Raw genomic sequence first — 27,255 nt, forward strand, 5'->3', positions numbered from 1 at the left:
TCTGGGCTACTGTAGAAACATGGCAGTGCAACATAGCGTACTAAGGCAGCGTACCTCCGGTTCTGCCAAGTGAAGCCAATGCAGTAGTACTTTAAACCTACATTCTCTCTACTGTCCACCAGGGGGCGACTCCTCTGGTTGTATAGAAGTCTATGAGAAAATGACTCTACTTCTCTCTTGATTTATTCCCTCAGTAAACATTGTAAACATGAGTTTATGGTCTCAATCTCTAGTTTCAAGTCTTCTTCAATACAGCATGATGTTCATTTAGTAAATGATGGTCCATTTAGAGTCAAATAGACCATAAAGTAGGGTATGCTTTAGGGCGGGCTTTCTGTGATTGACAGGTTGCTGCCAGAGCCGTTATACGGCATCACTACTTAACTCCAAGTATCATCGGTTGCAAAAAAGCAAATATGGCGTCAGCCGTATTCCAAGCACGCGATGGTGAAATCCCCGAACTCAAGGCTTCATATTGGCAGTCCACAAACCAATGGGTGAGGTCATGATGACTACGTCCACTTCTTATATACAGTATATGAGCGTACTCCGGTGAGGGGTCCTGCTCCCTACATAGATATTAACAGCTTAATCTAAGCTCACGAAAACATAATACCTTTCAAATGATAATACAGTAAAGAAATCATCTTAATGATTATTATATTCTATTTCTGCCACCCCAAAAAAACTTGCCACCTTGCCTAAATGCTACAGAGTGTTCCTTTAACACTCCAGTGTCTGGTTCAACAGTAGTTTAGCCAGCTTTCAGCACAGGAGTCATCTGGCCTTGGTTCCAGTATGTACCCTGTTATCTAAGTTGCAGTATTTACCTCTCGTCTAATCTGCTGTGATGTGCTCGGACATCAAATCTGTCAACATCACAGTCGGCCGTCTGCGGCTGATGCGTAACAAAGATAGACGAGGGCCACTCCGGCGCAGAGAGCAGAGGTCATGGAGGCTGTCGGTCTTTGGTTTGAACTCAGCCGTCAAAAGTTGTTTCTTGCTGCCAGAGGACAAAGTTCATTAATACACACAGTTTATTATTAATGATGAAAATAAATACACATACATGTGGACTCTAATATGGAGGTCTAATTGCAGTTTTCTCGTTTCATATAATCACAAATATTGAGTCCGATTTATCTACGTATCCACACACTTCAAACAGAGACCTGCTCTGCTAGTCCAGCCGTCGCGCCTGGAGGTCGAGGCATGACAGGTTGACAGGTTGTCATGTGTGACGGCCGAATGTCTCTGCTGCCGTCGCTGCTGCGTGTGCCCCAGTGCACACACCTCACCCAGACCACCCCCCACCCAAACAAACACACAAACACCCCACCCCCACCCCTGCCTCCTAATAGCCTGCTGGCCTGGAGGTGTTGGTGCTCCGAGTTGGACTCGGTTGCGCGGTCGCCTGCTAAAGTGTCAGAATTTGACTTCTGTCCAGCTAAATGTCCACTTCATTTAGATCCACTGTTTGTTAGGAAATGGCTTTAAAATAAACAGATGAAATATCAGCTGCTCTTTATTTCATATATATTAAATAATAATTCAGTTAATTTTGATGTGAAACAACAATTCATATTTAAAATGAAGCTATATTACAGCTTCTAAAGCTACGCTTTATGGTTTTAAAGTGGGTGAAATGCAATCACAACAACCAGTGAGAATATATGTGTTTTTTAATATCAATTCGCTCATTGCCTAAGTGCCAGTAGGGATGTCCAAGAATGGAACTGTCTACTGTGCACACATGCATGTCTGTGCAACAATCTTGTGGTACAGCTGGTGTGAAATGTATATTTTAAAATAGATTATTGATGAAAGTGTTGTTTGGATTGATACAGAAAACCAACAATAAGTAAATAAAACAATCACAAAGTCAGTTAAAAGCCCATTTAAATGTTTTATTTTATGGCAAATAACTTTTAAGCTCAATTATTTTTAGACTTATAATTATTTTATAATTATTTTATTGGGATCCTTATAATGTCAAACGTAAAACACACCAGTCACAGGTTGAAGTTGACAGATTAAAAGTCACCAACCGAGAGATGGGACGCAATTATTCAACTTCGAGAAACTGGGACAGGACATTTTTTACATTTTTGATTAGAAAATTGCTGCATTATCAAAATAATTCAGAATCGTTTCCAGTTAGAGCTGCAGTTTTACATTTTTAAGAAACATAAATTGCAGGATATTCCTAATCTGAACATGACTCATGGTATTCTACCTTGAGGACTTGATGTGGTGGTCCCCTGCATATTAAAGGAGATGTGAACGTGTTGCTGGCTCGCCGCCTCGCTGTCACTGATGGCTCATTTGCTTGTTGTCGTCATCGGAGCTGTGAGGTCTTGAGGTCAAGCAAACATGAGGAAGCTGCCAAAAAACAACGCTCGGCCGGATGAAAAAAGAAAGAGAGAGAGAGAGAGAGATAGAGAGCCCTACAGGACTTAATTAGTGTGAAATCTCCCTCTTTTATTTCCCCGTCACAATGTGAGAGGTGAGGTGGCTTTTTACTGTGAATCTTTGTTATAATTCCTCTCCCATTTTTTAAGTCAGGCTTGTGTACGCCAATGCATTTCTAATGCATACAATCTCCAGCCACTCAATAAAGGGTATCGCAAAACGTTAATTTGTTATCATATAATAACAGTCACCACTGGGACCAAACACACGAGTATAAACTATAACCAGCAAGTGGTTGTGGAACTTGATCATGCATTTCTGATTTTTTGTAACTTGCTGCACGGGATCACTTGACTGTCACAAATAATGAACTAATAAAAACACTATTTACATGTCTAGGGATAATACAAAGAAAGCCAATTAGATTTAGGATGCTTTCGAAACAGAAGGTCTTAAAAATACACATTTGAGTAAATATTTTGCAGCCAAATCAAATTGTTAATAGAATATTTAGTCTATGATTCTTTATATTCTTCACAGGACTTTTACAGAGGCAATGAAGTAGTCCATGAGTCTGACATATGAGTACAGATAATTACAATCCCTCTTTGCAAAGTGGAGGTTAGTTTATGGCTTTTTATTGGTTACACCTAAAGTATGTGGGCATATCTATGAGTTACACTCGTCTTTTTGACCATTTTTGTTTGTTTTTACGTCCTCTGGTTTATAAACGGCTCTGTTAAAGCTCGGAACTTGGGTCCTTTCTAAGGAGGCTTGTGCTACGCCGCCCAGCGCGACTATAAACAAAGCTTAATTTAGCTGCATTAATCTCAAAACAAAGAACAACAGTTTGTTATGATCAGGTTTCAGGCTTCAGTCAGTATTCTATTTGCCTGCCATCATTTTCTAAAGTTGGAATAGGAACCTCTGTAACTTTAAGACCATCCTTAGGTATTCAGAAAAAAAAAGAAAAAAATTCAATGACATTTTTTGCCTATTTTTGTTAAGGGCCAAGGATCCAGTCACCTAATCTCTATAAACAGATCCTCCATTCATGTGTAGAATCTGTAGGTAACGGGACAAGATTTTGGTGTCAGAAGTGTTCTGGTTTCAATTTCCAAGCCATCTGAGAAGTATCGACCAATCACATTCAAGCGGGCTTTAGTTGAATGCAGGGAACACTCCGTGTGGAAAGCAAAAGAGGCATAACTCATCGGCTGAAACCGAACCTGGGAACCCAGTAGATATTGGTGATGATGTAACTTTTCATTGGTTTAAAATTAGCTGTCCCAGATATTGGCTGGCCACACCGGAACCCCAGAAACACGGACCCGTGTCCCCGGAGGCTTATCGTCCTCAGATCGATAGCCAAGGGGTTCTGAGATTGCCAGTCTACAGACTCGCACACTTGTGCCTTATGCAGTCAGCTACTCGTCATCCTCATGATGTTCAGCAGCAGAGCCCTACAGGTGGCTGTGACACACTGACAGTGTCAGTGCTCAAATAGCTATAAAAACTGAGGAGGAAATGGTCGCTGATGCTCACCAAATTGGTACTTCTTGAAATCTAACAAGCACTCGTGAAGCAGTGCAGCGAAATACCCCCCACCACACACTAACACACAAACAGAGAGAGTTTCTCACTGTCTACTGAAATGACATGTCAAAAGGGGGAGTTGGGGGGGAGTGTCATGTCTCCTGCTTCTCATCATGCTGTCATGGCCACCAGTCCAACGCTTCTTCTGTCACATGCACTCTGCTCACACTCCACCCAGACCCAACCATGTCACAAGCGATAAACACATCGCATGCACGCACACATACACACACACACACACACACACACACACACACACACACACACACACACACACACACACACACACACACACACACACACACACACACACACACCTTCTTGAATAACTGTAATAGCTAAGAGTGTTTTGAAATAATAATGAAAACATGATATAACAGTGATAATTTGTTTCAGAAGAGCATAATGTAATTTTGCATTATGAAATTTGGCTTGCTTGCCATTAAAATGAATTAATTTGAATTGACTGATGGTATCTGTATTTGTTTGTGTGCATGTGTGCAGAGATGTAGTACAGAGCAAGCTCACCATGTACTTTCTCAGCTTGTATTTGTAGCAAAGCATGCTGCCCTTTAATTGCTGTTGATGGCATTTAATGTAGTGATTAGAGCCAGTACCTCCAAATCCATCACTCTTGTATCTGCATGTCTCTATTGCCATTCACTGCAAGAAGTTGTTTTTTTGGTGTGTCAAAAATGTCCCTTAAAACACATGTTATTATTTTAAATCAAATGTTTATCTATATGAGCACGTTATGCCATTAACACAGGAGAACCTGATGATGAACAATGTTCAGCTCAGTGCATTCCAAAATTGTTTAGTGCAGAAACATCAATGATGCATTTTCTAGTTTTGCCACAGCAATGGCTTACAATTCAATAATGGCATTGCAGTAATGATGTTAAATTATGGACTGTGTTCTGTGGAACCTGTCTAAGACTTTTTCATACAGGTGGAATCAGGTCAGGTTTCTTGGTCCAGACCCAATGCATTTAATACTTGACATCTTTCTTAAAAGGGCCTTTACAAAGGCAATAAAGTAATCCACTCTAACCCCATGGGTCTGAGACCTGTCTGTTGAGTTTGTTTATATTTTGTCTCTTACAGAGGTGGCAACCTCCGGTTCTAAAAAGTTAAGTCAATGTTGAAGTGCCTCAAACTTGCATTGTCTCTACTGTCCATCAGGGGGCGACTCCTCTGGTTGGAAGTCTATGAGAAAATGACTCTACTTTAGAAAAAAGTTAGATGTTGACAGCCAAAATTCCCAAATCAAGGCTTCAAAACTGTAGTCCTCAAACTAATGTTTAACGGTGACTACGTCCACTTGTTCTATACAGTCTAAGGTCCCACAACGGTCTGTTGTTTTCCCAGAACCTAAGTAGATTCTGAAGATGCATAAACAATTTGAGACATTGATACCAATAATTATATACAAACTTCCCCATCGGTTTGGAAAGACACTGTTATATCAGTTGGTGCTCAACTTGATTCCCCAGGCTGCCTGGAGACTCAGCAAAACCTTTAATTGTTTGTTAACTGCTGTTGTTCTTCAGGCCGGATGGTATTGGTACAGTGACCGTGGAAGAGAAAGAGCACTTTGAGGAGATCAAGGAAAGGCTACGGGTACTCCTGGAGAACCAGATTACACACTTCAGGTAGGAATCTTGTCAAGCACCATGTGCTAATCTCATGCTAAACTGGACTGCTGAGGGTTCACATGTAAATCCAATCTGTGGCCTCCATACTGTAGGTACTGCTTTCCATTTGGGCGGCCAGAGGGAGCACTGAAAGCTACTCTGTCATTGCTTGAACGGGTGAGTCACTTTTACTGCTGGACAGAACTTTTCTTCCATTCACTTAGGTTTCCCTTACGAAACAGAACTTTCTATCCAACCCATCTCTTGAACCACTCAGAAAAACGTGTTGGCAGTGATCAATATTTATGTTTATGATGTATTTTGATGTGTAGCAGAAATTTCTTCTGATACTGGAATAGTCTTTCAGTCAATTATACTTGTTCCAGTTGACATTTCTCATTTGTCTTGTGATAAGTTTTGCCGTACACTGAACATACAAACTCTTGCCGTGTCGTTCCTTTGTAGGTCCTGATGAAAGATATCGTTACTCCGGTTCCACAAGAGGAAGTGAAGGCTGTGATCCGTAAGTGTCTGGAGCAGGCAGCTCTGGTCAACTACCAACGCCTGTCAGAGTACGCCAAACTAGAAGGTAAGTCACTGCTCCTTTGTGTTAGAGCTACTGTAGTCGAAACACAACTCTTTACCTGCTGAGTCAGCAAGTGTTATTGTTAGCGTTTCCAGAGCGGAGAGTAAAGAGGGTTTCTGAACTCGCAAAATGTGGTTATATTATGTGGATGTTATAATAGAGTCATTCAAAAGTAGTCAACCCTTTCTCCAAATGTGACTAAGCAAGAGTATGATTAAATGACAGTGACAAACACTGATGAATCAATGAAGGAGGTAGAGTTTTCTAAGCCAAGCTGTGTAGACATCATGGTCTGCCAACTGTCGGAATGAACACTTTAATTTGGCCATACAAGATTTCTTGTTTCATACATGCAGTCAAATTCCCATGTTTACAGCATTATCGTGCATGACATTTTGGAAAAAAATACACATTTTCACTAAGCTTTTGGAAAAACAACACCTCAGAACATTTACTGTCTCTGGTTGGCTACTTCAGGATTGACTCCTGTAAGCTACGACTAATGCACATAGAGCTAGACCCCACAGATGTGGGTATTCAATAGGGATCCTTCGAATGAAGCAGCTATACAGTACTGTGGGATATTTTTGAATTCTGAATTTCAAAACAAAGCCTAACTTCAAATTCTTTTCTTCACAGCTGCAGCTAATACCTTATCATAATGCTCTGTCATAATGTTGTTAATAGCATGATCGCATTTTAACATGCATGTAATATATATATTTACCGTTATATACCGTCTCTTAGCTTATGCTATTAGCAAATGTAGTCTACAGTAAGTAAAAATGCATTCAATTCAATCTTTATGCTGACTTCGTTCCACCATGCCTCAGCTTCTCTTTCAGCTGAGTCCTGGACTGCTTCTGTGTCCCACTTTGACCTGCCTGGTAGTTGAAGTAATGCTCCTTCCTTTTCCTCCTCCTTGCTCTCTGATGACTTCCATACTCACTTCCTCTCTTTCCTTGTCTATTGGCTTTTGCTGCTTCTCATTAGCTGCTGTTTGAAAACAGGAAGGCCAATAAACAAGACACGGTGGGACTGCTCCTCGTGGCAGTTCAGTGTTTTTTTCTGTTGCATGGTTTTCTTTAGTAGGCATTATGAATATCTTTCAGACCTCTGAAACATGGTTTTCCAAACCGTGTCAGAACACTTATCTGTTACCTTTAGGGAAGTATTTTTTTAACAGAAATGTGACAATTCCCCCAAATTTCATTTTACCCACTGTATCTGTGACTCTCAACCTCTGCAGGAACACTGCCCCTTGGGAAATATGCTTATTTGCTGTCTTTGCTGTCTTTTTCTTTGTCTTGTGCACAAAGCTTAGCTGTTCGGTTGTTTGTTTAGAAAATAGCTTGAAGGCTAACTGCTCCTAAAGCAGAATTTGTCCAGCTCTAAATGTCCCAAATACACAAGAAATTGGACAAGGCCCGAGACCAATGTTTTCCCAGGGATGACAGAAAATATTCCTGATAATGCAGCATTGTGAACAAATAATCGATGTGGAAGTTGGCATGTGCGCTAGTTAATGATAGCTGTCTCTTGCCAGAAGTTATGGCCAAGGGTTTGTTTCTCTTTCAGACTTGTCCACGTATGTACTCTTTGTCCCTCTTTACCTTGATAACTGTATTTAATGGCAATTATAATTCATACTCCTGTTTATCAAAGCCAAGAAGTGTTTGACTGCATTCAGGCCAGATCAGGGGTAGGATGCCTAGTTCAGATCAGATAGAAGTACAAGACAGCAAACAAGTATGTTTCCCAAAATGCTGGTGGTCAAATTGACGCCAAACTACCTAAAATGGTCAATTCAAGACGATGTCTGTAAAGAAACCATCACCTCCCTGAAGACACTAAGGACATGAACCTTAGTTTCTCAGTTTTGATTGTTGATTATACCCAAAACTCCTTTCCTTCATACTGCTGTGCTTCCTGACCTATGGGAAAGAAAACTCTGATAACTCAGATTTTACCTCTGCTTGGCAGAACGAATGGTTAATCCAAAGTAGCCAGCCCATCCTCTTTGAGCCTCAGACACACATGCATGGACGCAGTTTACTTGTACCCTTGTATGAGGTCATCAGTCCAACTCCGTCAACTTACAAAATCTCAGCTACCTGTCCCCACCTAGCACAAATCAGCCTGGAAAGTGTAACCACTGAGGTTAGACTGATTAGTTGTCTGGCATATCATTGAAAACCATGGACATGGTGAGTCAGTGACATCCAACTCGTTCATGTATTGAAGAAGTTGTAATTATGGATTTAGGAATAAGAAATTAATCATTTAAAACAATTAAACAGAAAAGGTTTTGTTGGGAGTCATTTTTCTACCAAAGATACAAAACATTTTAGATTTGAATTAACTGAATTCTTATACACCAATATGCTTTTTTTATGGCATGGAAACTGTGAAACTGTAAGATATTAGGTAGCAGCACAAAGAATGCAGGTATGGACCCTGAAAGCCTCATATCGGTCGAACCCTAGTGCCCTCTGTGCCCGCCTCTCTGACCCCGGCCTCTCGCATGCCTCGGTATCCTCCCTCTTTCTCTGTAGGGAAAAAGAGAGAGATGTATGAGCATCCTGTCTTCTGCTTGGCGTCTCAAGTGATGGATTTAACCATTCGTGAGTACCTCCCTCATTCCCCAGCCCCACACCTCTGCACCCTTTTATGTTTCTCTACAACCAGTATGCACGACAACCGCAACTACAACCTCACATTTTTGTCGTCCCTGACGTCCTTTGGTTTGTTGGTATCTTTTTCTCTGTAAGTCTGTCAAGTCTACAGTTACAGTTTCTTGATTTGTTTCAAGCTCAAAATGTTGCTTAGCCACTAAAAACACTTTTCTAATCTTTCTGTGAGCCTTTTTTCTGTCCTGCCTAAACCACTTGTCTGTCTGCGACTTGAATGCATTTTTACTTTGCTTGTGTGTAAATCCTTTTAAGTGTTTAAGATCATGGTACATTGAAGAAGGACCCCCACATCTTGTACTTATTTAAAGGGTAAAATAGTGCTCAATTGTTTGAGTGAAACTTCTTTGGACACCAAGGTCACCATGAAATGCTGATACTGATGGCATTGATTACAACTATTTTAACAGGTTTTTATGCTTTTTCAGATTTCCACATACTGGAACATAGGTCAAAGTGAAGATGCTTTGTGTTTTGTGTCCTTTTTTCTTGCATCTTTTTATATCACAAAGCGCACTTAAAGCCGTGGCTGCAGAAATATGTTGAACAGTCAATGTAACATTTACCTTTATTTCTGCCTCCTGTCTTCCATAACCTCAGTTTATACTACCTGTATTGAATAATCTCTTCTCTCTCACCCTCCACCTGAAACGTTCCCACCTCTCTCTACCTTCTCTCCATCCTTGCAACCCTTTTCTTTTTTTTTTAACAAATTGACTGTTACTTAGTGGAGAAAAATCTGAAGGATCCAGGTGATGTTGTACTGTATGTCTAACCTCTCCTGTTAGCTCATCCGCCTTAAACCATACCACCATAGACCCTGTCACCACCTTCCTGATACCTGGACATTGCACAGCAAAAGCACAGGAACTTCACAGAACATGTTTCAGGAACGTTGTGACGCCCCCAACCCCCATGTGGTGTTTCTCACTGCACTAAATGATCAGACTGGCAAAGAATACTTTGTTGACATTAATCAGTTCAATCAAGAATTACAAGATATAAGAAATGACATATTTCAAAAGTTTGGAATGTTTGAATTGAAACTTAACTGCAATTTCACAATAATGTAAGATACTAGATAAAATTGGGTCCTACCCAAATGATAACCATTTGTGAAAAGCATAAGAACTGATGTAAAATTGATAAAACACAACAGGGGAAAATAAATTAGTTGATGATTGACAATGGAGAGAACAATATTGAAGATATAACTCACGTTGCTAGTGAAAATCACTTCTGCTGATGAGTAACCCAAAAGAGTGACAGAGTGCAAACATCCAAACATGGAAGAAAACACTGTTTGCATGCAGGTGATATTTAAATCCAAGACATAAAAAAGGACGAGATATCATTCCTGTTTGCAAATGAGCAGTGAGCAAGCACTCGATCCACTGAAAACTGGACTTGGGAACAAGTTAAACAATCTCTGGTTAAAGAAGACTTTCAAAATTCCAACTTGTCAGAACACGTCTGTATAAGTCATAAAATCATTTATCCCAGTGAAGTGGTTCATGATGAAAACCATGACCATGATATCTGAGCAGTCCTTTCTATACAAATTATTTTATTTTATGTAATAAAAACGAAATAATTGTTCCTTTGTTTCTAAAACTACACTTTTAAACTGACATAGAAGCTCGGACTTGACACACATTACTAGATCCTAACAGTCCCCCCCTTTGAACCAGTACAGAAGTCCCATTCTGTGGAAGCTTTCAGCCATGTTAGCATGACTTAAGCTCCAGCAGGCAATCCTCCATCAACCCACTGTGTTGTCCACAACATCAGTGATCCACAAGAGCTCTACTGGGAACACAGTCATGACTCTGACATTGGCAATTCAAACCCTGTACAGAACCGCAAGGGTATGTGTTCTTATCCAGCAGGATGATGTTGCTGACGTTAGCGAGAGAGCACATGAACCGGATCACAGCACAAACACTGTGTTGCTGTTTTTAAAGACACTAGTGCAGTGCCCATTCAAAACCAGCTGTTCGGAAGGGGCCGAGTGCTTGGCCTGTGGTGTTGCTGCTTGCAGCTCTCCCAGAACCACTCATACGAACAACTTCACACTCGACACTGTGCTTCTTTGGGTCCTCTGCAATACACCTGCCATGACGTGGTTGCTTCACACACCCTGTTCGTGGCTATCTGCGGTCAGAAACATTGGTTAAATACCCAGCCAAGTCCGGCCACTTGCTCTCATGCAAGCTGGTGAAATACGCTCTGGTTCACAGGAAAGAACACACCTAGGTCCGGCTTTTTGCGGTCATTAACACCTGCTTATTATATGATGTCAGACCAGCGTGTGGGTATTGGGTACTACAGTAGCCTTAGCAGTCCTTGCTATGGAGAAGATTTCAGACAGAACTGAGAAATCAGAATTGTCCCGTTTTCAAAATGTTTCATGTCTGCAGACAGAAATAGCAATCTACCATAGCTGCTGAACTGATATAAAACTAAATCTGAATCCCAAAGGGAATTGATTCAAATTCTTGAATTTATCAACCTTCTTCTACAAAGCTCAACAAATAACTTTACCCTGCCAATAGTAAGAATAGAATTGAGCTAGCTGATTGGATGTTTCTCACTGCAATGCTGTGTGGGCCTCAGCTGTTGTTGTTATGTTTAATATTATGTACCATAGGATCAAGATGAGTTTTATGGCCATCTGAATGTGCTCCAAACTAAATTATATGATGTTTCATTTTAGAACTCGAGCCATCCAATTTAATCCTGCTAAACCCACCACTCTATTGTAAGTGATAAAGCACAACAAGGTATTCAGATATATGTGAATAATGGATGAAGTTGAAGCAAACTGCTTGAAGTCATGGTGTTTCTACCTCAGAATCCAAAGTAAAGTCAGATATACTTTGGGGATAAGCACAACATAACCACCACATTGTTGCATGATGAGTGTTCAATGTACATGCTGTTTGCATCCCTCATCACGCTCATGTTTTCTCTGGATGACATCATCAATTCCCTGTCACAGTGACAGAGATGTGCTTTATTCACTACATACCACGGACCATCAGTACTTCCAGCTACCCAGCACAGGGATAGTGTTGATTGCAAAAGTGCTTTAACAATATGTTATAACCCTGTTATTAAAGTATAACTAGGGCTAGGTAAATAGTGTTGCTCATGATCTTTGCTTCAAGAAAACATAGTCTATTAGCTATGATTTAAACCATTGTGGTTTAAATCAGCCAGAATCTGACCTTAGAGGAGCAGTGTGAAGCATTTAGGTGTATCTATAAGCAGGAATGGAATATAATATTCCTAACTATGTTTTCTTTAGTGAAAAATCAACCGCAACTAAGAATAATTGTGATTTTGTTAGCTTAGAATGAGCCATTTATATCTACTTAGAGGCCGCCATATTGCTACAGTAGCCCTCAACGGACAAACCAAACACTGGCACTAGAGAAGGCCTTGGTGTTTTACCTTGAAATAGCAGAAGACGAAGAAGTGGCTGCTGTTCTAAATCTGTCTCACCTAAATGCCACTAAATCCTTCACCCTGCTCATTATATTCATGCTTTAATATTCTTGATGCCACAAGCACAATGCAGTCTTTAGTCCAAAAGCACAAAAGCCTGACACCCAGCCCTAATTATAACAAGTTGATATTTCATGCTTGTATTTTGAATATGACCATGAGATTGTTCCAGTGATTTAGGCTGAGGCTGTAGACTGGGCTAAGGATCCCTTTTGAGGCAACAGCTATATCCCAAATTTGTGAGTGACTAAATACTCTAGCTCCCATGTGTAGGAGTAGGCAGGATAACATGCATGTGGTGAACTTCTAAATACTGGGAGCAACAACTTACACTTTAATACCTCAGACCAGGGATGTGTTTAAACCCTTAGGGTTGCATGCATACACTATTAACAAAAGACAGAAAGAAGGTTTAGATACTGATTAGACTCAGAGGCTGCCCAATGTGACCCTTGACCTTTGTGCTCCAGAGAATGTAGGGCGGTTAGTCACCCCTGCTAAAAAACTGGAGGACAATATTCGCCTGGCCGAGCTGGTGATTGAGGTGCTTCAGCAGAATGAGGAACACCATGCTGAGGTTAGTGCATCTGCACACACACACACACACACACACACACACACACACACACACACACACACACACACACACACACACACACACACACACACACACACACACACACACACACACACACACACACACACACAGGCCTGTAGTTTCATGGTGGTATAGGCTGGTGTCTGGCTGGAGGAGCAGTGACTGTGTGGTCAGAGCCAGCTGTAACGAGACTGAAAAGATGGGGATGATTAAAACCAAGCAGCAGTGCCATATCAGTACTGATACCATGACCCTGCTTACTGCTCAACGGAACTTGAGATCCAGCCATTTCTTAGGCTGTGATCGAAATAACATGGCTACATACTATTCATACTAAGCATGATGTAAAATTGAGTATGTAGGGTTTTCACACTGCAAAGTATGTTAGCTATGTGTCCACGAGAAATTATTTGAGTATAAGTATGAGACCTGAGCATACTTTAAATACTAAACTACCCCACAAAGCACTGCGTCTGACTGCCTTCAGACCTTCTGTCAGTCTTTTTAGATTTTAAGCCAAAAAATCAAAACAAGTGACTTCATAAAGTCACTTATTGTGATATACAGTTTTAATTTGTTTTCTTGAGAGAAAGTTACCACATAGATTTGGTTAGTTCCATCCAAATAACGCCTGATTGGAAATTTGCTGCAACCTTTTCTGAGATTTGACGGAGCCACCGGCGGGGTAAATTGAGACGGTCCTGGCCTGTCGCTTGAGCATACTTCAGTGTAAACAGTCACTGCTGGTAAAATCATGCTTAATCATTATTTCATTAGGCAGTAAGCAGTACATACTGATTGAGTATGTAGTTTTCAGTAACTTTGTATGTGTTTTAAACACAGCCATATTATCCTCTGGACATCTAAGGAAAAGATTGCGCATTCAATCATCTTAAAATGAAGAAAATGTGACTCTTACATTTCCAAATTACCGTTCTGTTTCTTAAGTGACTTATTTATGGTAATCAATTCATTGTAATGTCCACCTGCACACAAATAACAATCAGCCTTAACATAAATTGTGTTGTTTTCTGTTGTGAAAGTGGAAGGAAGTATGTTAAATACCTAAACAGGATAACATTAAACATGTATCCGAGTAGGAAAGCTATCAGCAAGCTTTGAATCAGTAGAAAATAGTGATCCACATACTAAGCAACATTTTAAGCTTTGTCGACCATTGCAATATTATCCATAAAGTGCCTTACATATCCGGTTCTCATATGTAGCTTTACAAGCTTGAAATTATTTTTTATAATTCAGAACAGCAACATTATTTATTGGAATTCTTGTATCGGAACCCTTTACTTGGCATTATGGAGGTTGGTTTATGGATTTTTGCCGGTTACACCTACAGCTTATGGCTTACACCTACAGCCTATGGCTTAAACTCATATTTAATTTTGTTTGTATGCCCTCTCGCTTTTCGCAGAATAATGCAACGAACAGCCGTAGAGTGTAAAAGGCCTACCTGCGATGCTCAGAGCTCGCTCAACATCTGCGGAGTCTCACGCTGCGGTGCTAGCTGCAGGTCTAAACAAAGCTTTAGCCATTAGCACCAGTTTACCGCTGTGAAACTAGAGGCTGCATTGTGGACATCCCCCAAACACACAGGAACAATCTTAAACATTTCTAGACAGAGGAAAGTAATAACAATAGCCTGATCAAGGTATGTTGACTAGAGCAATACTCTCATGGTAACTGCAACATATTGATGTTTAGTTGACAAGATGTTATTGACACTGTCCATGTCAATAACAACATAGCAATTGCTCATATACATTTTTAAACTACTTGGATGATCATGCTAATTCAGAAAAACTACCAGTGTTTAAAAAGAGCTGATGTCTTAATTACATGCATTGCATCATCTGCAAAACCTCTACAGGCTGGCAGGATTCTGCAAATGAAATTCAAATATTGTTTAATAGCAACTACATGTTTCCTCGAAACAAAAAGTAAACAAGGGTATCCTAAAACTTGCTCAATTCTATGGAATTAAATCGTAACATATGTGGACCGGTTGATGGCAATGTAGAGGAGCTGCAAAAAAAACTCTGCAAGAAGTTCTCCTTAGCAGCCTTTACACTGTAATGAGAGTCTTATGCTGAAATATGAGTCAGTGTTGTTGTCTCCCAATTTGTTAAATTAGATTTATCAGTCCCAGAGACTGGTTTGCCTTTGTCTCCAGTACAGTGTCTAAAATCATCAAGCTACCTAAAGCTCAAAACAAGTTTCAGAATATGGTAATTTTTTTCATGTTCTTTAAGATTTTAAATAGTAAATACAAAGTCACCCAGCAGTGACCTTCTACTTTGAATCATCATATGTACTGTGTCTTATCTACACAGTGGGCCATACCTGGCACAAAGCACACACTGTAAACTGTAGGCAGGTGGAGTATAATCAATCAGGTCCTTATAGTATCACAGCAGAGCAGCCTCTCTGTTGATCTGGCAAGCACTGAGCTGAAAAGATACTGAAGGATAAGAACAAAAATCATGATTAAAAGGGAAAACAGGTGCACTTGAAGAAAACATGAATTTTGAAGGTTTGTTTTAATGTGAAAATCCCTTAACCCATCATGTCTTTCTAGCAGTTTCCTGTGAGTGCTGTGCTTTCTACATTTCTGTAAATCATATTCTCTTTTATCATTTCGTCATTCCAAGTTGACTTATCCCTCTCTGCTTTTTATTTCAATGATTTATTTGGTTTGCGGGGAAATGTTTGAACAGGGAAAAGAGGTATGTGATTGTGTTGGTGCCATATGCCCGGTCTCCTACCCTACCCTTACTGTAAGTCCTGTGCATGCACCTAATGATACGGCTATTGTTGTAGAGGATCAATTATGTTTCCCTTCTCAACAATGACCTGCAACCCCTTTCGGCTTGTGGTCACTGCGAATCAAGTTCAACAGTTTTGCCTTTGGTTATGGAGAACAGAGATAAACACATATCAATGTGTTTTATTTGTTGAGCTCATTAAGCTCCTCTCTGAGAAATCAAAGGGCAGAGTTGTGACTTTTGATGCTGTACGCGTAACTTTTTGGATTAAAGCGTACAACTCTGTACCTTGTTTCTGAGGAATATATACCCCAAATCCTCCCCGAATGTGCTAACCCGTTTTCCTGTGTTTAGCCATGTGTCATTTATTCTACCGTGTCCTGTTAGTAAACTTAGGGAAAGTGTTGTGTCACCTTTCCTTCCCTTAAAGAATCCCATTCCTCTCCATTGGATCCTTCTGAACACACAATGGAGGAAATGTGAGGCATGATTTGTGTTATCAGAGATAACATGATCTCTCTCCTTGCATTTCAGTGAAATGCACAATGCTGCTGCTCAAATAATGTGAGCACATTGGTGAACCAGCATAACCAGCATTAGACTCCAACCCTGGAAAATATTTGTATCAATTCCATTTTTTGTTTTGGTCAATTCCCAATCACAAAAACATTCAGAACTCAAGGTTATTATAATTCGAAGTACTTGTATTAATGTTTTACTTGTGTGGCTCTACAGCTGGTTATTGCTCATTCTATTTACCAGCCCAATTTTGTGCCTATCATATAATCACCAATTTTAACTTGACAAAACTAGGGAGTAAAACTGCTGCAGGTTGATGAACAAAACTTGCATTTCTATACTCTTCTTTCCTGCCACTATAAAACAAAGATGACTCCTGCCATACAGTGAGTTGCTTGCTTGGACATCTCCAAGCAAGATGAGAGACAAAAAAAGGCTGTAAAGGGACAGCAGGCCCAGCACTGCCGCTAGTCTAATCTTAACAAATGGACACAACTTTTATGATTTTTGAAGCGTGAATGCAACTGTCACAAGTGAAAAGCTAATGGCAAGCTATAAACAACTACAACATGGTCGCATGATCATAAGTATATACACAACAAGGCGGTAAGGGCCGACTAGTCAGCATGATGTCGTTTTGTTAGTCATATTTAGCCACTTGTTAGCAAAAATGTAAAAGCTTAAAAATTCACAAGATGGATATTTAATGACAATGTAGAACAAAACAGTTCAGTTTGTGTTAACGACAGACATCATTTCAGTCATCTAACCACAAACCATTCAAAAAACCATTGACTTCAAAACGACAGAACCAGAAGTGGAAAAATGCTGATTCGTGTTTGCCTCCAGTCTTTTTCCTATGTTTCGAATCTTGACATATTCATGATGTCGGATGGAAAAGTGTCTTTCATTCAATGATGACTCGTGGTTTCAAGTTGGACATGTCTCCTGGGTGAACGTCCTGTGATCTTAGACAGACCCATCCATCCAGCCGACTTCCTCACTATGTTGCTGTTTATACTTTCTTTGATTTGTTTGAGCAGAAAAAGACTTAGTGGCCCTGAGAAGGACATCATGATCTGGCCTGAAGTTGTTGAAGCGCAAGATTGCGTGAGCCTACTCTTTTTTCTTTTGTTATTATAATAAAATGATATCCAAAATATTAGAGAAGCCATTGCTGACTAGTCGCTGACTGCGTGCACTAGGAATATAAGCAAGTTTACAGATTTGTTTCTGACCCAAAGTGCAGTGTTTCTGAACGGAAGTTACCCACACAAAAGTATCTCAATTTCATATCAGAATTTTGGCTGACACCCATTGTGACACAGCTTTAGTTTGGCAGGTGATAACAACATATTCTTCACAGTTTGACAGCTGCACAGCCCACCAGGTTCATGGGGTGTGATAAGCAGATATCTTTTCTGGTTGCCATCTTTGTTTGGGTTAATAAATGGAGATGCAATTTATGAAAAATTCTAAATCTTTGTACACGGCAGAGAATTGGTTTATACTGACAGGATTGTTGAAAGAAGACTTATTTTGAAAGTGTTTTTAAATACTTGGGAAGGTTTAAGAAACATCCTTATACATCTTTTAAGTTTTACTCCTTATTTCTAAAATGTAAAAGTGATGATTAAATGAGTGTCACTAGATGCACCTTCCTGCGAACTATCTCACACCTACTACCCAATGCTACAAGCTCCCATGGCAAGTGCATGCCTCCCTCCCCTTCCACCACCACCACGAAAGCCTATGGGTACATTCACATTACAGTGTTGACAGCTTGATGTGAATGAGCAAACACCATGGTTCCTCAGGGGTCCCTCTTAAGAGGCCTAGCAAGAGTGGGGGTGCATGGAGGAAAGTGAGTGTTTTTGATGTGCATGAGAGAGCCCGGTCCCTAACAGTCACTCCACTGCGTCTATTCGACGGGGGATACAAGCGCGACGCAGCTCGCTGGCTCCTTTCTTCTGATTGACTCGCAGAAGGAGCTGTGGGTGAGTGTTTAAGTAGCTCCCTGCCATGCCTGTCAAGGAGCTGCTGCTGTGTCCTCTGTGGGCCGACAGAAAAGCGTGTGATTTCCGTGCCCAAGCGCTGTTTTTACTGCTTTGAGCTGTGAAGAATTCTTCCCCAGAGATCACGCAGTGGCAACAACTTGATTTCATATGGTGAAAAGTAAGCGAGAGAGCCAAGAAGGCTTGCAATAGATCAGTGGAGTTACATTACATTGTCGGCCTTTATGGTAAATGAAATTCAAATTGCTAAAGATCTGCCCATGGGGAGCCCTCTCTTTGTCTAATTTGTCTCCTCTCTTTCTATCTCACCCTGTTGATTTCCTTCCACTCCCTGTACTCTGTCTCCCTTTCCTCTCCATCTTTCCATCCCTCCATCTGCAGGCCTTTGCGTGGTGGTCAGACCTGATGGTGGAGCACGCTGAGACCTTCCTGTGTCTCTACTCGGCCGACATGGACGCAGCTCTTGAGGTTCAGCCGCCCGACAGCTGGGACAGTTTCCCCCTCTTCCAGCTGCTTAACGACTTCCTGAGAATGGACTGTGAGTGAGGAGCTATTAAAAAACATATTCAACAGTCAGTATGGGGACTGAAGTGGCTGAACGTGCCTTGCAGTTGGTTTAGTAGGTTGTGTAGAGGGTTGATCAGGGAAGAAGTGATCAGGCACTGGGGATGTAGGCCTGATGAAGGGTTTAATGGAATGGAAAGTTAAATTATCCACTTTCCAACATTAATTGCGACCATGATCTCATAGTACACGTCATAAACACATGCATTAGACAATCGGAGCAATATGCACCACTTACAACAGTAAAACAAGTTGAATATAATCATTTGCACCCTTTATTTGGGCTTCGTTTCAGCAGAACCGGCTAATTTACTTAACTAGACCGTCCAGATGGTTTGTTACACAGAACCATCTGTGAAGCCGTCATTGAAAACAGTTTGAAAAAGGGCAGGCACTTTCAAAAAATACGTGGCAGGTGATTGGATGAACCATCTGGCAATCAAACTTGTATTGAAGCGACTCACACACACCTAAGCCAAGCCCATAGCTACCAGTAGCTCCTCACAGCAAACCGATTGGTCCGTCCTCTGGCTTACAGTACACTAACACATTACTTGAAGCCCTAAAAGAAGGATTTTCGTGTGATATTTGATCTTGCGATTCTCGTGCGATCTCTTGATATTGCTCAAATCCAGCTGCCATGCAAGCTTATAATTTACTCGCTGTCCAAGTGCTCAAATCCATGCAACGTCATGTTTTGTTAATTGAGTAACCAGGTCATGATTTCTGAAAAGAGACATTGCAACATAGGTTTACATTGCAGTCAATACAGACTACATGGTGCAAAAAACACCCCTAAATGACTTGAATCCTTTATGCACCAGCTGGTGACACAGGGCTGGTTTGACCAACTCATTTAAACCTGCTTTTTCAATTTTGGATGGTGGGACATTTCCAAAGGACTGCCATATGATTGTTTATAAAATATAGTTTTTAGTAATGTCATTGGTTAGTTAACATTAACAATGTGTTGGTACAAGTTTCTCAATTTTTTATTAAAAAGATGTTTCTATAGCAATCCCAGTTTGTAATGTTTTTCAGTGCCCAGTCCTATTATCATAATCAACCACAAAAATCAAGAGCTTTTCTAATGAAGCTTTACAGCTGCTATTCCCTCTGCACTCCGCTCACCCTGAAACATCCCTCAAATGTCTCTGAAATCATTCATCAACGTGAGATGTCTACTTTAGGCCTTGAGCAGTTTACATTCTGAACTGCGTGTGCGTGTGTGTGTGTGTGTGTGTGTGTGTGTGTGTGTGTGTGTGTGTGTGTGTGTGTGTGTGTGTGCGTGTGTGTGGGAACAGGGCCAGTAGTGTCTGATTGAAGATAATAGTCAGGTTTTGATGCTGGTTGCTGCAGGCCAGCCATCTCTCTAATGAACTGCATGCACTTGCCTGCAGGAACACTGTGGAGCTGTCCGTGGTCCTGTAAAGGAAACACTTCAGCGTTCACAATGCAGACTGGATCTGGTGGACTCTAATTGTCTCTAGGCAATGCTTCCCCTTTTCAGTTTGTCGGTCGGGCGTCAAGGAGAAGGCAGAGTGTGGTCCACTCATTCAGCTGAGCAGAGATGACTGCAAATAGCTCGTTATGCTCACTTGTTAGTGTCATCAAATTGGCCGCCTTCTCATTTGCTACATATTGTTGATTGTGTGAAAAGTGCATTGCAGTGGACATAGCTACACCAGCCAGAGGTTAACACAGGAAAGGTAATTCTACATTGCTGGTAATAATACAGTGACTATAACAGACCCCTACTGCCTGTGTAAATGCCGTTGTCTGCTACAAATTGAGTTAATACTTCATCGGATGGACTCCTTGATACAAGATACAAATAACCTTTTCCTGTCAGAGCAACCATTTTCAAATGTTTATCTCTGTAGAATTTAAAGTATTTATTTTACTTGTTCTTTCAATGAAAAAATACTGTTTGGAATTTCAACATCGATTTATTCACGTCTAAGATTGCTGAGACATAATGACATTATTTTTGTCTTTGTAAATTTGTTCTTTAACCTAAACCAGAATGCATCCATAAACCAAATATCAATTTTAAGGGATGAGACTGTTGTTGTTCTCTTTCCATCTTACTGTCAAAAAATACTACAACTTTTTGACTTCCCAATGCTGTCTGTGGCTCTCAGGCTCTCTCAAGTCCATTGGTTCCTATGGAAGATGATAGTCACAAATACATTTTTGTTTAAAGGCTCAGTGATGAAACTTAAACAGCCGGTCACTCGAGATAAATAATAATATTAGTACTATTTTCAGTTGCTGATTAGTTCACAGTTGGTGCTCTGGTGAGTATTAGTAGCAGCAGGACGGTGTATACTGGATTGAGTCAAAACAACCTAAAGTATGTGTGTTCATGGGTGATGTGTTTTTAATGGAGTTCTCTGGCGCGGAGAAAGAAGATCTATGAGGCTTTAAAACACACAAAACTACTCTCTCTTAATGTTTTTAGTTATTAGTTTAATACATAAATAACTGTTACCTGCCACAAGCATAAAAAACACAAGCAAAATAACAATCATGAAAGTACCTTGTGATTTCAGTTTGAATCGGTTTCTTCTGCTCTTTGTGTGCTTTGTGCTTCTGGGTTAGTTTCTGTGCTAAGGTTATTGGGTTAGCCACTGTGATAGTGGGTTAGCCTTTGTGCTACTAGATTAGCCCTTGTACTAAAGTTACTGGGTTAGCCATTTTGCTACTGGGTTACTCTCTGCGCTAATGTTATATGGTTAGCCTTTGTGCTACTGGGTTAGCCTCTTTGCGAAAGTTACCAGGTTAGCCTTTGTGCTACTGGGTTAGCCTTTGGATAAGCTCGCTGAGAAGTGGCTCTCACTCGTTCTTTGGCACAGTGGGTGTGTGCTGATTAACAAGTTAAATTTCAGACTTCACTGTCAGTCAGTTTTTCCATGAAATGCTTCATTTTTTACGAGCTGTATGTTTTGTGTCATCTGTTCTTTGCACAGCTAACAAGTTTTTAAAAAATGGCCGATGCCACTGCTGCATGCAATCACTGTACACGTATGTCCCTCAAGGTTCCTCTTGTGCTAGGAGAGTTACTGCTCTGAAATAGGAGCTAAAAAAGTCACTCAAAACTATGAATGTTCCTAGTTCTTGTGGTGTTGATACATAAAAAGGGGGGTTCTTAGAGCAAAGAAAATGCCTATTGTATAGCACAGTAACGTCAGAGGGTCAATCTTCAGTACCAACATACGACCCAGCAGGGCTCTCACTGCCCACACAATGTAACAAGCGCGCATTTAAGTAAAGCGTATCATCATGGGGACATCTTTTCCACAGAAGGTCATCTGCTCTGTTGCCCCACAGCGGTGCACTTATGTAGCAGTAAATAGCCTTAGCACTAGACAGGCGCCAAAGTCGGGCTGCCATGTGAGGAGTTAATGAGGTCTAAAGCAGTGGTAGCTGGGCCATGGCGAGCCCCGCGAACACACTCCTGGACACAACACATCCAAGTGGACAGCAGCCGCTCAAGTGGCTAATTGGGAGCGTGGTAATCAGGGAACACAGCAAACATTGCACCTACTGTGTATCATCGACCTTGACTCCGATGCCAACACACACAAACACAAACACATACATGCTCAGAGGGGGAGAGAAAAACAAAGAGAGAGAGAGGGAGAGGAAAAGCAGACACGCTGCATGGAGCCGTGAGGCATCACATTAGCACACACTGGCCTCCATTTTATCTCCTGTGGTCTTTGTCAGTGTTGCCTTTTTACCAGTTGGTAGCCGGCGGAGACTGGGGGAAATGTGTGTGACGGGTTGGATTTAGAAATACCCCGAAACTCCAACCTTTTGTCTATAAAGATTGAAAACTGGATTTGTGTCGTACCTGCTAATAAAGCGCCAGAAACACCAACCTTCCCTGTAATTGTTAGTTATCACCCTCGAGGACAGGGCCTTTCTGTTGTTTGTCTTGCTGCCCTCCAGATTTATCTTGAAACCCAATATCCACATCATAACATTAAAGCGTGAAATGCCCCTTTGGGCAACAGTTACACAGATAAAGCATGAGCAAAACATGAACTGGTATGCTGCGCCTATGCTGACATATATAATGACTAAATAAGAGGTGTTTGCTCAGTCAAATGCAATGAGACAGCATAATAATGCTGCAAAAGGAGAATCTCTAGAGCTGACGATAAATGAGAACTTGGCTTGAACAGGTTTTTTCTTTTTTTCCAGAATGGGTCCACGCTCTGCTTATCTCTGCACAGGAAGCAATGGGTTTTCTTGCCAATGGTTTCACACTATTCCACTGATCAACAGGTGGCAGTAACTGGCCAATAAACAGTAAAGTGCTAACAGGGAAGATAGAAGAAGACAGCCAGCTCATAAACATGCAAAACAAATAGAAAATACTTCACTTTTTCAAATGTCTAATGAGGAGTGAAATTAATTCAAATAATTTTTTAGACCTCTGGATACATTGTATGTGTTGGTACTGATTAACCCTGTACACTCACAAACAGATCACCATATTTACTGTATATTTAAACTGACAGGGCTTCTATAACAAGACTGTCAGGATAAATCACTAACTCATCAATGCCTGCTGTGTGCTTGGGTTTGCTTTGTCACTTCCATGTCTTACATATTTCCTCCTTCCCACACCCTCACTCAGATAACCTGTGCAATGGGAAGTTCCACAGACACCTGCAGGACCTGTATGCCCCCCTGGTGGTGCGATATGTGGACCTGATGGAGTCCTCCATCGCTCAGTCCATTCACAGAGGCTTCGAAAGGGAATCCTGGGAACCTGTCAAGTAAGGATGCCTTTATTTAATTGCTCTTTATCTTCTTCACCTGTGTCAAGGATGTGTGGTGTAGGATTAAGCCATTTCCCCTTTGCACCTCTGTGCACAGATTCAGCTTCGGTTTTGACTCCTTGAAACTGTCAATGCCATTATAATAATGTGGCCATTTATTCCCAATTCATTCCAATGTGCTGAAAATAACCAGAAAAAGAGAACATCAACATACTGTATGTCGAAGCAGCTGCAGCAACTACCGTGAAGCTAATGCATGAGAACTGTGGAAGGAGGACGAGAGAGTGTATGGATGACCCATAACCAGGCTAATGTAGTTTACAATAATTCAGGACATACAGGATACATATTTCATAGATATGAGGGATGATCTACAAATTTCGTTGATTTTGTTTTAATATAGATACTTTTTTAAATACCATTGCAGTTGAACAATAGGCTTATACAGAAGAAAGCACTTTCTTTGCCGATGACTCTAAGGCCTAATTGTCAATTCACACTCCATCTTCCATTTTTCATAAACAAACAAAAACACATGGCTAATTATGCAAGGTATGCAACTCTTTGTTGGAACTGCCTGTTGGATATTTAATCTGATAATGTTTTTCACTGGTTGTATCATGCAGCAGTGATACCACGATGCAAGTTGTTCCTTGAGAAAGAACAAGCAACTGGAATTCTCTTCATGAACACACATTGAAGATTTTCTTTTAATGGAGAGTCAGCTTGATTACCAAACAGGAGTTCTGACTGCATCAGTATCTAGTTTACATGATGGTCTGCCATTTATTAAATGAAGATAACCTCTGATTGTGTTGTAGCGCCCCAAATCCCCATATTCTTTCTCAGCCCATCGTTGAAGTTTAGAAACTCAACATACTAACTTGCTGTTCCATGAACATTAAACTCTAGTGTTTATGTCTAATCAGCCAACTAAAAGACTTTCAATTGACTCTTAGTTTGGTAGTATTAAGTTAACCCTGATTAGATAGTGAGACTTTTGTTCAACAACACCACACCCACAGCTCGAGTTATGTCACTTATTCTATTTTTCCAGTAAACTACATACTTCATGTCCATAATCAGAACAAGTAAATAATATGGTTGGCCTACAAAACTGCCATGCTCTGGGATAAAGCTTGCTAAGAGGTGTATAACAAAATCCAAGAGCTCATCTTTAACTAATGTGTGACTTCTTCAGTTTGTTGCTTTTCACAACTCATTTGCATGAACAATCTCTGTTTTCTGTCTTCTGTTGTTCCGTTTCTCTCCACAGGAGTATAGCAAGCACTCTGCCCAATGTCCACCTCCAAATGCCCAAAGTACCAAATCTAAATGTGCCAAGTGTCAAGCTCCCACAAATGACCAGCTTCTCTGCACCCAACTGGATGACAGCTAATTCTGACTCAGAGTGTGTACCAGCCTTGTGCAGCCTGAGACATGCACACATGTCCTTGACATGAACTTGGCATCTGGCATATGACCCCAGAGCAGCAGGATTATAGCTTTTAGATATCAAAAACATCTTTCCGTCTTCAAGAAAATGATATACTCTACAGTTAGATACCGTTTGTTCTCTAAATCATTTAAATAGTGTAGCATATGTAATGTGTTTTTTATGAATATAATTGCTTTTATCATGATTTACATATGATAGAAACAGTTGAAGATGTTTTTATTTTAAGAGTTTATTACATTTGTAATCATTTAAATTTATAAATCAGGAAAAGCAACAAAGTAAACTCTAAGTAAAATGTATGTAGCTCTTTCCCCCTCAAAAAAAATTAAGACAAAAAGAAGAAAGTTTGAAGCATAAACTAGAAAAAGTACTACACCAGGAAAATGTTCATTAAAATGAGCATTTAAGATGTTTATGATCTGCACTTTTTGAGATTTGAGGATTGTTCCAAAGTTTTGTAGCCACATCGCCCAAAGTCATTTTAGCAGCTTTTGTAAATACATACACCTTTTTCAATTAGTGGTATAAGCATTATTTATTAATTTGAACAATGTGTAACAGCCTCTGATTTTAGTGAGTGTTTTCTATTAATATGTTTGTGATCTTGTGAGTGCTATCATTAAAAGCACACTGCATATCTCTGCCAACTTGACACATCACCTATAGCGCTTTGAAAACTTAAGCAAAAGAGGTGTAAAGCTCCTTCAAACACTGCAGCGTCCTGCAGAGTGAGACGCTGTCACCGCAGCACATCCATCCCTATTCCCTCATCAGGAAATACACGTACCAGCCCTGAAGTTTTCATTGTTAAAAATAAATTATTAGAGCTGCATTTATAACTTTTGCACTTCTCAAACAAAGGATACCAAAAGAGATGGTAGACTTATCTGGTAGACTAATTTACGCTTTCCAAGATCAGGGAGTTCAAAGAAAACTGGCTGTCCAAGTTGAGGAGCGCATACATGAATACTGAGTTGCCTGCATAGCTGTGGCAGTCTGTTGCCAATGTTGGGTTTTTATTTCAACCCGAGGCCACGTTCATGCCAACGCTGCGGCATGGTGCGTGTGAATGGATGGAGAAGGTAGTGACTTGGAATCCCAACATTTTAACTCCAGCAAATGTATTTCTTTATGGACTGGAAAGATGCAAAAGTATAATAAGGAAACAAACTTAAACACTGAGGATAAATGTTCTGCATGCTGCCTTCATGAATAAGAAGTGTTACCAGCTACCAGGAGCGTGGTTATAATATCTAATTATTTCTCGACACATATCTGTCTTTGTCATTTATTCTCTATTTCATATGTATCCAATTCACGATGGTTTCCTTGCTTGTTAATTTCTTAATTTACATAATGCACACATTGTCTGTTCTGTGTAGAAACATATAAACATATAAACTATATAAACAAGAAAAAAAAGAAAAAAATGGGATTGATGAGACTGTGATTATTTTTGAATATTTTATACAAACCAAAATATTTGTTTATATATTTGTGTAAAGTTTAAGGTGCTTAATTCCAAATTCAGAGCATAGGCTTTCAACAAGGAGATGAGCTGGCGGCTAGAAGCTAACGTTGATAACAGCGGTTACAGAGAATCCCAGATAACAACACAAACAGAGGGGGAGTGTATTCATTCTTGTCTCATTCTCTGCTGAATTTGCAATTCTGGATCTTTGAGATTGTGATCTTATGGCGCCGCTATTTTGACTTAAACTATTTATTTATTACATTATATAGATTTAAAAAATCTTACTAATTGATTAGGCAACATCTAGAACAGAGTAGGCTTAAAAAAAAAAATTCTGATCTCTTTGATCACCTGTCAGCTAATCAGAAACGAGAACCCTAAGTGGCTGAGGTATAATCGTCTTACACGCCACAGGATGTGACATAGGTCTCTTCAAAATCCTCTACAAATCTAAATAAATATATTCTCAGATAATTACTTTGGCAGCATGTTTCAACAAGCAAATTTTCACCAAAACAAAAAGTATTTACACTGTATAAAATACAACGACCTCAGTGGCAGCTACTGTCCTTGTTATGAACTTGCATCTTTTCAAATCTTTCCATTCCAAACCTCTCCC

The 27,255-nt window shown here is 40.3% G+C and overlaps 1 protein-coding gene across 1 annotated transcript in view; it reads left to right on the forward strand.

The window, feature by feature from the left end:
• The window catches only part of cadpsa (Ca2+-dependent activator protein for secretion a), a 126,911-nt gene that overhangs the window by 90,374 nt on the left and 9,282 nt on the right, over positions 1 to 27,255 (forward strand). Inside the window, exons 16-23 of the mRNA XM_054616472.1 lie at positions 5,562 to 5,663; positions 5,759 to 5,822; positions 6,111 to 6,234; positions 8,787 to 8,855; positions 12,902 to 13,020; positions 18,725 to 18,881; positions 23,559 to 23,700; positions 24,980 to 25,114. Coding sequence (XP_054472447.1) covers positions 5,562 to 5,663; positions 5,759 to 5,822; positions 6,111 to 6,234; positions 8,787 to 8,855; positions 12,902 to 13,020; positions 18,725 to 18,881; positions 23,559 to 23,700; positions 24,980 to 25,114 — 912 coding nt within the window. The remainder of the gene's footprint in view (positions 1 to 5,561; positions 5,664 to 5,758; positions 5,823 to 6,110; positions 6,235 to 8,786; positions 8,856 to 12,901; positions 13,021 to 18,724; positions 18,882 to 23,558; positions 23,701 to 24,979; positions 25,115 to 27,255) is intronic.

The sequence above is a fragment of the Anoplopoma fimbria genome, chromosome 17 (assembly GCF_027596085.1).
Source record: "Anoplopoma fimbria isolate UVic2021 breed Golden Eagle Sablefish chromosome 17, Afim_UVic_2022, whole genome shotgun sequence".
NCBI classification, from domain to species: domain Eukaryota; kingdom Metazoa; phylum Chordata; class Actinopteri; order Perciformes; family Anoplopomatidae; genus Anoplopoma; species Anoplopoma fimbria.